The 15,343-nt window shown below is 35.8% G+C and overlaps 1 protein-coding gene across 1 annotated transcript in view; it reads left to right on the forward strand.

The window, feature by feature from the left end:
* LOC136263050 (uncharacterized) overlaps nucleotides 1-15,343 on the forward strand; it is a 308,373-nt gene that overhangs the window by 230,556 nt on the left and 62,474 nt on the right. Inside the window, exons 59-67 of the mRNA XM_066057501.1 lie at nucleotides 3,078-3,253; nucleotides 5,480-5,611; nucleotides 5,665-5,769; nucleotides 7,153-7,246; nucleotides 7,300-7,467; nucleotides 7,518-7,698; nucleotides 8,088-8,173; nucleotides 9,541-10,017; nucleotides 11,064-11,252. Of these exons, the coding sequence (XP_065913573.1) occupies nucleotides 3,078-3,253; nucleotides 5,480-5,611; nucleotides 5,665-5,769; nucleotides 7,153-7,246; nucleotides 7,300-7,467; nucleotides 7,518-7,698; nucleotides 8,088-8,173; nucleotides 9,541-10,017; nucleotides 11,064-11,252 (1,608 nt within the window). The remainder of the gene's footprint in view (nucleotides 1-3,077; nucleotides 3,254-5,479; nucleotides 5,612-5,664; nucleotides 5,770-7,152; nucleotides 7,247-7,299; nucleotides 7,468-7,517; nucleotides 7,699-8,087; nucleotides 8,174-9,540; nucleotides 10,018-11,063; nucleotides 11,253-15,343) is intronic.

Here is a 15,343-nt window from a genome sequence, read left to right on the forward strand (position 1 = left end):
GAAAAATTCAAAAGTAGGTAGCATTGCTCAACCTCAAAAACTTTGCCTCTCTAATTAGGTTCTAAAGATAGATAAGACATACTTAATTGTCAAATTGATTTGACCACTTCATTATAAAGACCACCTCTATACATGGTAATAATTTGATAATACCGAACATGTATTTCATGACTCATACAAAGGGGTCAATGTCATCTCCTACATTTTGGTCCACACTTCACTGAAGTCATTAAGCTATCCATACCATTATCGCTATACTAAAATAGTCCGTGGAAGTGAAGTGTAGCTAGTACCTACACACTATAATAATGAAAAATGAGGCTTCATTATAAGGAGGTGATAACCTTAAAGACCCTATGGTAACCTTATTTAGCTGACTTAGTTGTTTTCATAAAGTCATGAAATAGAAATCATGAAATAGATGCTTGGAACTTTGCTATTATTACAATGTGAAGGGGAGGTCTTTGTAAAGAGGGTGGTATTTATAAAAGGTGACCATAAAGTAGTCTGGTCATTAAGCATGCTTTAGCCATCTTTAAGATGTAATTACAATGTAGTCTTTATATGGAGATCGTCTTTGTACGGAGGTGGTCTTTGCAAGAAGGTGGTCTTTAAGAGGTGCCCACTAAGCATGGGTTTTACTCTAGGATACATTTATGACAATTTGACCATTTCCATTTTACGTTTCCACTTTACATTTCCGATTTCCATTTCCACTGTTCAATTGCCCCATGGAATGGGGTAATATTGGAGCATGAGTCTACTCAGCATGTGGTGCATATCCTCCCCCAATATAACTATATGCAGCAATTATTTAGTTTATTATTCTGTTATTCTTTTATTTGTGCACTGCTAATATATACACAATATATACACAAATTTGAATGTAGTCTCCTAAATCTAGAGGTGGGCTTGGGGCGGGGACAGACTTTTCACACCATGTGGCCTTGATACATACCCTATCTGCATGTTCTTTCTGGCACATGCGTTTGCGGGTCATCCTGATTAATGCTCATCCTTCTTTCACCTGCTTTGCATTGTGAACCCATTTACTGTATTGCATCTGCCTGGTCATCAACTATTAGCTGTTGGTAAGTGATATTATTCCATACACACGCAATTATCTCCCAACATTAACCTTGTTTAACTAGTTAAACTCCATACTATGTATGCATTTATATAGATTTGTTGACGAACTAACTACTAATACCATACAGTACTGCATGAAGGATGCTGATGATAAGCACACACTACCCCTTCATAAACCATCATTTGATTTTTTCATTTTACAGCAATTGAACGATTGTTGTTAATTATTTAGAAGTGCATGTTATTGTACATACTTAGTGGTGGACATTGGGGACCTGTATAGCAATTAAAAGGAAATTCACTCCTCATTTTGGCAACAGCACAGAAAGAAAGCACCACACATTTTTGTCAGCAAAAGTAACCTCATCCCCACCATGCCGGCCAAAAGCAGGCATACATATTTATACGAATTCATAGGAAATTACCTAATAAGGATATCACCAGTCCTATAGTGGTGTCAGTGGCTCTGAAAAATGATCAACATCACAACTCTGAGCACTGGTGAGGTCCATACGCTGTGTTATCCAGTACAAACTAGGATTTGAACACTAAACAGATCCTTGGTTTAGTTGACTTCTTAACAACAAACAGATTCTCCATTGGTTGGTATTGGCTGGCAGTGATTGCACATGTACCTGAATAAACAGCATGTGCTCTAGTCACACATCAATTAGCTCTCTTTCATGTACCATTCTGTATTCTCTTTTGCTCGAGTCACATGTTAATACTATCATTTCATCTTCAAGTTTGCCGTAGATCCATGGGTTTGAACAGATACACCATGTATGATAGAACTCCACCTTGAGATTTGTCCACCTCGAGATTTGTCCACCTCTTCTGAAGCCTCTGATGTCCCTACACTACTAAGTTCTGGAAACTAACACACAGAACATGATAGTAGCAAATTACCATCAGATTTGGAGAGATAACTTGTAGCTGAGCTTTCTACAGGGTGACTTGTAATGAGGGTGATTTGTCTGTAGTTGAGTTCTCTTACATAGCTAAACTCTGGTGACTTGTAACATATAGCTTAACTGTCTGCAGGATGACTTGTTTATAGCTGAACTGTCTGCAATATGATTTGTTACATAAGCTGAGGATGACTTGTAACATAGCTGAACTCTCAACAGGTTGAATTATTTTGTGGCTGAACTTTCTACAGGATGACTTGTATCATAGCTGAATTGTCTATGTTATGACTTGTTTGTAGCTAAACTATTTACAGAGTTACTTGTTACATAGCCAAACTCTTTGCAGGATGACTTGCTATAAAACTGAATGCTTTATATTAATAAATAGAATGACTTCATAAATTCTGTAATAACCTTTGCAATTGACTTTGTCTCATCAGCAGTAAAGATTATCGCTTTTGCAGTAGAATTTGTCCTGTTTGCAATTGAATTTGTCACTTTTGCATTAGAATTCATCACGTTTGCACAAGAGTTTGTCATAATTACATTAGCTGCAATAAACCAGCTGCTCATCATCACAAGATAAATCATTTTTGTATGGAGAATACCTCTTGAGACTAACTGGAGTTAGTTATATGCAATTAATTAATTAAAGTTGTTTGCGAGTGACCACATCCATCACCAATGGCGTAGCACAATTGTAAAGCTGTTGAAGAAGCTATAGCAAAAGAATTATTGCCTTATAAAGAGTTGTTTACAACAGTTGTACTTCAACAAGATCATGAAGCAACTGCTGCATCTTGCTTTCATGTTTACTGCAGCTGCCATACTTCTTACTGACAAATTAACTAAACAAAATACAAAACTGCCAAGAAATACATTTTTATTTAAGTATTTGGGATATTACACCTTGTTTCCATAGGAATAAAAATATATATAAATTGATAATAATTATTGAATTACAGAAGAACTCGGTTATATTAATTTATGTATGGTATGAAATTCTTGCTATGTACAGTTTATAGCTGATAATTTCCTACTTGGGAACTACGTACATCAATGTGTGTTGTTTTACAGAAGCTCTTTGTACTTCTGCTACACTTCCCACCAACAATGTTTTATGAACCATGCTACCCGTCGCTATTCTTGGATGGTTGGGATCACCATTACCTGGATACTATAAGTCAATGTAATCAATATCCGTTAATGGATGCAACAAACCATGCAGAAAAGACTCCTGTTGTTGATATCAGGTACAGTTTTCTCCTTTATGTAATAAGTGTTTATAATTCACAATTAGCTACTTAGCTAACTCTAAATCTCATATTCAGTACGCAATATTATTGAGTTTATTTGCACTGTTATTGTTATTGCCAAGTAGTTTCCTTGTAGTTTTCTAGCTTTAATGAAATATAAAAATTTTCAGCCTCAAATATATGGCTACAGAGTTGAAACCAGATTGAATATCTGGCTTGCTGTTTGTTCAAATCAAGTGAGTCATTGTGCTCATCCACATCTGTATAAGTGTCTATATTAAGGGAGTTAGTAAAACACGGAATATGGAATTGCAAAATAGCAGAATAAACAAAACTTTTTTATGCAGATTTTACTAGTTATATACTCTATAGTAATCATACTTTATTTACCTTGTAACAACTCTGCATGGAATACCATGACGATGGATGAACAACAGCTGGGTGTGCATTAAATAGGATGATCACACAACCAATCATCCTAGAATGTTCTACAGGGTACCTTCGTTAACCTTGCTTATATATACTGTTGATTCAAACCTGAAGAGTTTTGATATCCATGATTTTAATGCAAAAATGGCTGGCACAAAGTTTGTCAACAGCAGTATGAGTACCTCTTCTACACTGGGGTACCCATGTAGCTAAGTGTTTATGTCTTTCAATTGTGTTACTGTAAATGTGTGATCATGAAGCTTATACACACTAAGTGTGTGTTTTAACTTGCTATATCCATTTAAAGACAACACATAACTGCTGCACTCCACTAACTCAATAGTGTGGCTCTAATAAATTTGGTCGGATGCACGTGAAGGCCAGCTAGTTTGACCTAAGAATAGAACTAGGTTTTAGTGCTTTGTAGCAATATCAATTAAGAAGTATATATGTGATCGGATCTGCGAAAACCTGACACAATCGTGCATTTTTCAAATTCCTGTTTGTTAAATATTTATGATCTACTTAGCCAAGTGTACCCTCTGGCAAAGTTTCAGCCTTGTATGCCAATAACTTTAGAGTTACAGCACTACAAAGTAGCAACAACAGAAAAATCGATTTGTACAGCAAGTATAAGGAAAATAAAGTACAGGAGCTTACAAACATGATTGTACCTTACCAACAAATTGAGGTACGGAACTACAATCTTCACCATTGTGTTCACCATAAACAGGGGAATCAAGTACTGGGTAAGTTTTTCCTTTACTCACTCTTCTTCACTGCATACAAAGGAAAAATTCGTGAAGAAAAATCGATCGCGTACAATCACTTTGACATGACGTAAACAAATGCTCATAACTTCCATATTCTTGGGTCTACTGCAACAAAACAAAGAATTTCCAACTCCCTTTGAGCAGGCAAATAAGATGATATCCAGGGTTTTACTGTTAGTCCCTTCCTTCACTAAGAAAAAAGCGCTCACATAATTTACGAAATTTTTTCAATAATATGCAAGTATTTCACCCATTGTATTCAATGTTTTATACTGTAAATTTAGGCTTGTGCGATCGTGTCAGGTTTTCACAGATCCGATCATGTATAGTAAGTTTAGCGAATGTAGATTGTTGTAGGATGATTGGTTGTGTGCCCATTCTATTTAATGCTCACCCAGTTGCCATACAGAGCTGTTACAAGGTAAATAAAGTATGATTACTATAGAGTATATAAGCATTTGTGCAATCTGTAAAGATGAGTTTTGCTTATTCCGTTATTCTGCAATTCTGTATTCTGCATTTTACTAACTCTCCTATATTAAGGCCAAAAATTATTCTGTGCTTTCCAGCTTTGTATGCCTACTAAATGTAACAAGGTATTGCATATGCTGAAAGCCTAATAATCCTAGCCCAGTAAAACCTTTACAGAGCTCCTATTACAAATTGTGACTGAATTTCGGAAAATCACCTTTATGGTCATACCTGAAACAATTAGAAGTTTTGAAACTAGCATAGTGATGTTAATAGCAGAAACCTTATTTCTAAAGTTTTCTTGTAATTCAAGGTATCTATGGTTTATTTAAATCTTAACTGGGTAGGAATTTAACTCATAATGCTGTGTTTTAGAACTAAGTATTTAATGTGTCAAAAACAAACATTAAGGATTCAATGGTGAATAGATATATCTGCAGGTGTTGTTGCTTTACATGTTTCTATTGTGTGACTACATTATAGGAAGTGACAAACATTTTTTGAAGCACTTGTGTGCCAGCAGACTAACAATTAATGAATTATTTTGCAGGAAATGGTTTGAGCAATCTTGCCTATCCTCAGAGGAAGTGTCTCCATCTAAAACAACATGTGATGATCCAATGTGTAAACAACTACTATGTTTTCTAAATGAACCAGAGAGTATTCAAGTTCTTGCATCAAGGTCCAGTTACCGTACTTGTACACTTGTTGTATAATATATATGCTCATTTGCAGGATTTTACTACCCATGGAAAATAATACTCCACAAGTGCAATATGAATTCCTGAAAAAACTTTATATTGATAAGCAAGTCGGTAATGTTCTTTGTCTAAAATTCAGGTACGTAAGCCAATGTAATACAGTACATAATCAAACACTCTGAATTATTATTATTTATTTGTAATTGCTCCATCGTACGATGACAATTATGGACTAATTAATGTTATAGCGTGGGTGTAATTGTGTTCTAATTAATGTTAATTGATTGCAGTATTGTTCTTGGGTCATCTAGATCTGGGTTTAAGGACGCAGTAGAAAAAACCTCTGCATTAAGAATGAAGAGTTTGGTCCCAACAGGTCTGACTCCATATGTTACTACCTCTGAAAGAGGAATACATCTATATTAGAGCAAATATATATAGCCCAAAAATTTTGGTTTTCAAAGTGTCCATTGTAGAGAGGTTCAACCATATCCAATGTTTTTCTTGTTTGTACTGTCTCACACATGTACACTACAAACCTTATATCATACCTCAAAAAAGGCATAGGCAGTAGAAAGGGGGGCTAGGAGACTGAAGCCCCCTTTGGTCTATGGAGGAGGCTAACTCTCCCACCCGGAATGATATTTCACCTAAATTATTCTTCTTGGAGTGAGGCTGAAAACTGTAAAAAAGATTGATACTCTAATAAAATGCTCAAATACCCTAATAGAGCAGTTGAATGTTTCACTGTCTCATGCATGTACTCTACAAGCTTTATATCACACCTCGGGGCATGGGTGGTGGGGGGGGGGGGGGGGGTTGGGGGACTGGAGCCCCATCGGTCTTCGGAGGAGGCTAGGGCCCCCCCCCCCCCCCCCCCTTGGAGTGATATTTTTTCCAAAATTATCCTTGGAGTGAGGCTGAAAACTGTGAAAAAGATTGATATACTCTAACAGGATGCTCAAATACCCTAATAGAGCAGTCAAACACTTCACAAAAGTGTGTTCCTAAAAGTAGTTTAAAAACAAATTTTTATGCCTACAGCGGGAATTGAACCACTGACCTCCTCCTTGAGAGTTGGTGTATTACCACTGCACCAAGTATTTCCAGGTATCTAAAAGCTATTCTGTACTACTATAAATGCTGTATGTGTATTAACCCTGTAGGCAACACTGCTAAGGTTTTATTAACGGCAAATGGCTTGTTTTAAATTCATTTGACTAAAGACAAAAGAATTAATGTTTTAGTTTAAATGCTTCAAATTGTACCTGTAGATTAATGTGGTGGACTTTGAGACATTGTAAGACCTAAAATGGCTACAGCTTCCTGGGGGGCTGCACCCCCAGACCCGCTGCTGCCAGAGATTCTATACTCTGTTCAGCCACCTTCTCACATCAACCACTTCCTCCACCACTGCTTCAAAGGAACTATAACATACAGTCCAGTAAAGTGTTACATTTTTGCCTTGAAAAAAAGAAGTGCTAAGTGTTTTATGAAAAATTCATGTTGTTTATTTATGTAGGTTGTATTGGAAGCCATCAGTTGTAGGTAGTCACCTTGAACAAGCTGCAAGCTTTGCTAAGAGCAGGGAGTCAACTTTGAGCATTTCTGACTTTGTATGTGCAAACAATATTATATTGTGTAGTAAATCTACTGATGTATATCACAGGTTGATTCAATGTGCAAAACAGCCTTCTTCAATTTTATAGCAAAAATGACATATCAAATAAGTGAAGGCCATGATCTTATGCTGTTGTTGGACAGCTATCCTGAAATTTTGAAATTGTTCCGCAAATTGCTTGAAGTGTATCCTGTTCCCAAGCTGCCTGAAGTCAAAGTAAATTGTGCATGATGTGTTCATCTGTTTTATTATTAGTTTGTTTATAGGCCTTCAACAACACGTTTGATTGCCGTGTACATGTTATTAATAAAACCAGTTATTCTCATCAGTTTCCATTTTTTAAAGAAATATCTACTTACATTGATGACCTGATTCAACAAACTATTGCCCAATCCAATGAAAATATTCACATATTGCAAGAAGATAAAGTTACTGAAGTTACTGCAGGTACATACCCTGTACATGATATAAAAGTTTTGTTTTTTGACAACGTTTAATCCCAATAACATTGCAGCCATTTCTTGGCCATCATATTTGGTTTCACAGCTTTTTCAACCTTGACAGCTTCGAAGACCTCACCATTTTACAATAGCTGTGCATACAAGAAAATCACAGTATGTGTAACAACACATTGGTGTGGTGTACCAGGATTTTGGCTACATGGCATACTGCTATGTATTTTAATATGAAACAGTAGAAAGAGTACGGTGGTACTATATATTTTTTGTCTTGATAATATACACTCCAATACCAGCTTGTGGTTATGTGCATGCACATTGTATATAAGGAGAATTCACAGTTATGTTGAGCCCGCAATTTATCAATATCATGCCTAGGTTCAAAAACTAAGGAAGAGATGTTCAAAATGTTGTACAGTTCTTTATGTGATGAAGTTTCAAAGTCTATGAAGGACAAAAAAGTGGTAAGTGTAACTTTTATAATCATTAAAGTTATCTACGTGTACATAAGTACAGTAATTAACTAATTGTGGATATTTTTTATGTATTGCAATGTAATACAATTACTTCGCATTATCATTTCTTTGGTAGTAACGGCATTAAGTAGGGATAGGTAAGTGTTATATAATGTATAGTAAACTCAAATCATCCTAACATGATTTTGTTACTTACTGCATGTTGCCATTAAAGCAGTCCATCTAAATATTTTATATTTGTTCATTTTCCCTGCTTTCATGTTTGCTAAACAAAGTATTGATAGTCTATGCTTGTAGTTTGAAAGTAATTGAGATGAAGTCCATGAAAATGTAATGGGAAAACCACAGTGTGTAACAATTGCGTGATTGAATTTTGCTAAAACAATTACTTGCCATGCCTACCAGGCAATTTACTTAAGATAATAAGCTGAAAGCAGTTATATATATATATATATATAAATTAACCACCATAGAAAGATGTTTTAGTTGCTTAGAAGAATTTGATAAAACTGTTGAGTAATAATCCAAAACTAACCACATGTATCCAGTGTGCAATCGAGATATTCTGATAGTACAATCACCCTATTAGAGCAGTCAGCTATGTTGAAAACAACTATGTAGAGAGTTCAGCTACATGACAAGTCATCTGGTTTTGCATAGCAAGTCATTCTCTGATCTGTAATGAATACTAACAAGGGAGTTCAACCATGTTATAAATCACCCTGTAGAGAATACTAACAAGGCAGTGTTTAGTTACAAACAAATCACCCTGTAGGGAGTTCAGCTACATTATATGTAGGGTTGGGCAGTATTGGAATTGTAGTGCCGGGTATTGTGTGTAGAAAAATAATAATGACAAATAGTTTATCAATAGTTACAGGTGACTGTTATAGTAGAGTGGGTGACTGTTCTATTAGAGTATTGCAATAATTTTGGACTTGGCAAGTACCAGGCTCTAATATAGTTGGTACGCGTTCACCTGAGCCCTCACCAAATATAGTAATATCAAATAGGTGGGCACATGTTCAGTCACAATGGTTTTGTACTGAAACAAGCATGTTTTCATGTTGTAAACATGTTTGCGTGCCTGAATTGTCCATACTGAATGCATGGGATGTTTTTAAAGCTTCATAACTCACTTGTTCTTGCCTGTATCAAAGTGCTTTTTTGACTATTAGTTCTGGTATTATAGGGCTTCACAGCTCTACTAAATGTTTGGGTAGCTGGCCCATGTAACAAGAGGTATTACCAAGAAACGAAGGCTCAGATGAACGTGAACAGACTATATATGATGTAAAATGCATACTGTACTATGTATCATCTATCAAAAGTGTATTGTTTTTAACTTACTTCAGGTTGGGAAAAAGAATATGATTACAGTGGCTATTAAGGAGATGCTGAATAATGATGAAATGTGGCATACGTACTACAACAACTTTATTAGTCATTATCTGCATATGTCTACCACCCCTGACAATATAGAGCACAAAATATTATGTTTAACTTTTGATGATGTGCTAAGTAGTTACAGTGAAATGAAAGTTATTGCAGCACATTGTTACTTACATTTGTACCAGTTGGATCTTGCAAAATTGGTAACATTGCTGAAACCTTTACAGCAACTGAAACTGCTAAGAGTGGAAGATTCAATGTATCCTGAAGATCCTGAGAGTACCCTTATGCTTACTGTTCAACAATCTCAGTCTGTGCAAGAAAGCAGCTTGTCAAAATTTGTGATCGATTCTTTGTTTGCTGCTCTCAGCAATGTTTTACACCATACAGAGGACACGTTAGTACTTATTCATAAGTGGCATAATTCTTACCGAGATTTGGTAAGTAACAATGATAGTTTCATATGAGAATTACGTAACACAAGTCTTTAGAAACCTGTGCCTAATTCTCATGTACAAGTTTTCTTGTAAAGAGTTACAGTTATATGTGCAGAACTTTATTGCCCTGTATGCACTCTATCAGTATAACGACTTAACTTCGTTGACAAAAAGTTAAGCTCGTAACTATGTGCTGAGGTGTTTGGTAGGCATAGATAAAGTGGTTATGGGGATATGGGTGCAGCGAGTTATAGTGACATTCCTTTAACATGTATTTCAAGTGAGCTTATAACCTACTCATTTAAGTGATCCTGCTCTATATCCTACCTGTAGTATTGTATCAGTAAGGAGCTGCACAATGAAACCAGCACTTAACATAGGAGAGGTTAAGTCTTGGTGACATGTAGTGTTTTGAGTGCACAATGAGAGATAATGGTGTCATAAATAGGTTTTAAAGTGATGAAAGCTTCACAATAAATGGGGAAAAAATGTGTACATAAAGTTTATGAAAAAGAAGAAAATGGTGCACAAAAAGGTTGGATGAACGTAAAAGAAATTGAACCAACATAGATGTGGCATGAAGTCAACTAAAAAGTGTTTATAAATGCATGGACAAGTTAACTGACATAGGTGTTCTGGCATAGGTGTTTACTTACAGTCATGCTTGTGGTTTATAAAAAGAATTTCACTGAGTTTTGGCTCAACACTCCCGTCTTCACGGTGCTACAGAGAATGGACAAAAGCACATATCAATTCATAGCAACAAACTTGGAGTTGCTAGATGATATGCTCTTAATTTTGTGGAAGTATCATGTTGATACAAGCTTAGGTTATTGAGTTAGTAGCGTTACGAGGAAGGAATGCAGACAGACAGACACCATTTCAGCTATATAAAATAGTAAAAATTTACATAGATGTTAACAAATACATTTTGCTCTGTTGATATAACCATATCACACTTGTTTTTGTAAAGTTTGATAACACCCATCTTTACATACATGCACTATTATAATGTAAATTGCTACCTGTATTTACCATCCTCATTGCAGATGTCTCTGAGTTCACTAAGAGTAATGCTCAACACACTTACAATGGAGCATCTGAAAGCCAAATATCATTTAATGGAAGCAACATATTTGATTCTACAGTTTTCCGATTGTGAAACTGATGTCATGGTAGAATGTACTTGTGTGATTGCCAGCAACCTGTTCAATGAGTTCTTCACTGATGACTATAAGGTATGTATCTACTAATGTCATCCAGGGTGAATTGTCAATGATGGTCTCCCTGTTTTGAAAAATCTAATACAGGTTGATAATATAAGGACTTTAAAATCCTGTATTCACCCAGTTCTGTATTTATTTTTTAAGTAATTACTAATATTAAGGATACTGTGTATTAAAATGTGTGAGCATGACACAATCTTCTTTTAACCAAGCAGACGTAGATGACTCCAACAGCTGTGTTTTTTGTGATAGTAACACAGATACTTTAGCCTGTTTGTTTTATCATAAAACAGCAGCTATTCTTGGGTGTTTGGTCCATGATGAAGGAAAACCATACTAACAAATCACTCAATTTCAACACAATTAGGCTTCAACAAGTTTGATACTGAACTTTTATTGGCACAAAATGTGGTGTCTACATCCCATAGTGCCATGCTCATGTCCTATAGAGACCCTGCTCAGAGACAATACAAACATGGTAATTACGTACCTGTACAGTTGGTAATGAATGGGCATTTAAATGGATAGTAAAAGTTGTACTGAATTAGAGAGAGGTGTAATGAGCTTGTTTGAACTAATCAACACTAAATTTCTTGTGTACAAGCAGCTGTCAAGGCACGACAATGAGTTGTAGTCCAATTAGTTATACTTTGAAACATAGCATGTGCCTGTAACATGGGCAACGAATTATATGTTTATATGGGTAGCAACAGTATGCTGAACTAGAGGGAGTGTAGAGAACTTGTTTGTAGTTAATGATACATTTCTCATTTACAAGCAGCTATCAACACAATAACAAGTTGTAGTCTTAATAAGTTAGACATTAAGAATCAATGGGTTCTACATGATTTAGAAAACCCTCGACTACAGCCACAAATAGTGTTGATAGCGTGTGGGAGTAATTTTTAATGTTACTATTTGTGAAGATCTTTTTTAAACTTTTAGCACTTTCTTTAAGTGAAACAAACTCTGTTAAGTAATATTTCTATCACTAAAAGAAACATGTCAAAATGCTTCCACACATTCTAGTAAAAATTAAGTATACTGTGCTGCCATGCATCTGAAATGCCCATAGATCCTACAGCCTTTGCTGTACAGTACAATGGAACAATATGGTAGTGACAGCTGGAATGTGAGTGATATACATGCAGCTGGGCTTAACTGAGCTTACAAAAACTTGTAGTGTTTCCAGGGGTGGCAGAGAAGGAGTGGGAAAGGGGGATGTAGACTTTGTAAAACTGGAGGGGCTTAGCTCCTTAATATACGTCATCGAACCATTACAAAAATTGTGGGTGTTATAAAAGTCTAAAATTATAGATGACCAGATTTGCAAAATAAGTCTTCCACACACATCCATTTACCAACTTTGACATCTCATAACCACAAATTGGAAAAGGTTACTGACTTGTAAATTGGTCACTGGTGTGCACATCCAATTCTATTAACTTGGAAGACCATAACTCAGTGCTCAAGTACCATATTAACCTGAATATTTCTCCATCCACTAATTTATGTTGGTGCTTGTCAGTGGAAGACCTCTTTTCGAATCACATTATTTTAATTTTATTATCCCAGTGCCACAAATGCATGAAGATTAATATATCCTAATGGAGCAGTCACTCTAATACAACAACCAACAAAATTAATATCAATAGCATTTTAGTATGAAAAGTTTACAATTATCAAGCTCTATTTGTTTATCTGAAGTGTAGCTCGAGGTAGGAGGTGGAACATTTAGGGGTGGAGGAGATATGCAAAGGTGTAGCCCAGACCTTTTGTGATGCCAGGGACTAGCTATACTATATTAGCTAAGTATATAGTGTGGCATACCAACCTAGGGAGTCTGGAGGTATGTCCCTATCAAAATTTTTGAAAAATAGATCTTCTGAAATTAAATCTGAGAGTGATCCTAGGCCATTGCTAAACTTTGTTTTTTGTTTTTACCTCACCAAACATCAATAGCCATTCAAATTTTTTAACGTTTGTGCATGACTATACCATAACCTTAACACATAGCAGTATGTCTTTGTATATATATATATAATACTGTGTTTTATGTGCTAATTTGGATTCAGCTTTTTAATGTATACATAGTGTTAAGTGCTTGTTTACTGGTTACTACAGTGGAACCTCCCTTAACGGTTACCTGAATTGGGTGGTCACCTCAACATAACAGCCACATGATTACGGTCCCCAATCAGTTTGTACAGAAATAGTTTGCATTAAGTGGTCACCTCTATAACACGTATAACAGCCAGCTTTAGCAGTCTTCACTACACAAAAGGCCTCTCACAAAGCAGTCAGCTAGCTATAGCCATTATGGTGAGTAAACTAGCTGCACTACTTCATACTTCTGTAATACGGAAAAGTTATAAACTCACAGTATAGAAAACGTGTGGCCACTCCATATCTTTGCCTCTTCGTGTGATTCTAATTAAAGCTCACCTCACGATCTTGATTCCTGGATTTGTAATTGTGTAGTTAACATTAACAGTTCACCGTCTTTAAGGAAGTCCCTTTTTTACTTCACAGACTTTGTAGCTAGAATCATAATCAGCTCAATTGCTGTCTCCAAGCTCAGAGTAGCTTCAGGCTCTTTTCTGCTAATTTGTCTGCTATATAAGTAGCTAGGTAGTGTACTGGAGTGTAGCTAAATGCATTTTATGTATCTAAACCTGAGTTTTATAAGTTCCTGGAACCTTTGTATAAAGGCCAAACCTCAGTTTATGGCCTATGACTGCTTTATGGAGGATATTGAGTTAGGCAGCTACCTCTCTATAAAGGCCACATATTTCTGGCTCGAAGGTGACCACTTTAGACAGATTCCACTGTACATACTGTTTGTATGTTTCTTTCATTGATTGCTAATTTCTTGTTTAAATTGTTAGCTACAATTCACATAGCGCAAACATAGAGAAATAAACACAAATAGATTTTTTTGACTGTGCTACTCATAATCTGCATGTTTATTAGTGCAACTGAAATGAAATTTTCATAACATTTTTAAAGTCATGCACATTCTCAAAACCATGGGCATACATCTGGTTTCCTTAAATTGATTTGGGAAAAGAAACATACATCTGCATGTCTGAAAGTCTGTCCACACACCCACATGAGCAAGCAAGCTTCAAACTACAATAAAACTTCATTCTTAGTATAATAAACCTTTATTATCAAATGGTACAGTGGTACCGTTTAAGTATAGATCATTGCAAAAATTTTGTGTGCTGCCAAAAATTCTGCTTGTGAAAATCATCTTAGACACCTTTACGGAATAGTATTAGTCCATATAAAATACAATACTGCATTAAATATAACAAAACACTTACAAGTGGCTGGATATAGAATTTTTTTTAAACTGTCCAAAATTCGAATTTTTGTCTCGCTGCCCAACTGCCTGACTGACCACAGTCACAAGGCTGGAGGCCAAACAAAGCATCGCATGGCCACCATTTTATGCCACAATAACAAACTCACTAGTGGCATGTGCCTTTTGAGATTCCAACAAGTGTAGGCCCTCTGCACCTCTTTTTTTCCTTTGCTTTAATCAGGCTGCTTGTCTTCTTCATCCAACGAAATCATATCAACACTTTGTATATTTAGACGCCACGGGATTATTTCAGAGCTGAATTTCAGATGTGCTTTAGTCCTGGTACTACTATAAAAGGTATACTACAGTAACTAGATATGTGTCTGCAACTTTACAATTGGAATCCCGTTCATGATAAGTTAGTGACCACATCCATCAAATAAAGATCTAAGTGGACTAATAGTGATAGAGTTATTTACTTTTAACAATAAACAAGATCACGTCACCCCTTATTGTTCTAGTTAGCTGCACACCCCTTGGCTGACTTGAGATACCCTAATACAACAGTCACTCCAACTGTGATATTGTAATAGAACAGTCACAAGTTACTATTTTATTCAAGTGGCACAAAATAATTGATGTATGTTCAATTGCAATAATTTGCATGTAATATCACACAACCAAGCTATGATATTTAATAGCATGATGTGTACCATTTCTAAATCTTTAACATAGTTGATTAGTTTTTATCATAGAGGATACCGTATAACGGGAATGATTCGCGGAAGAAAAC

Source organism: Dysidea avara, chromosome 8, assembly GCF_963678975.1.
Source record: "Dysidea avara chromosome 8, odDysAvar1.4, whole genome shotgun sequence".
Classification (NCBI taxonomy): Eukaryota; Metazoa; Porifera; class Demospongiae; order Dictyoceratida; family Dysideidae; genus Dysidea; species Dysidea avara.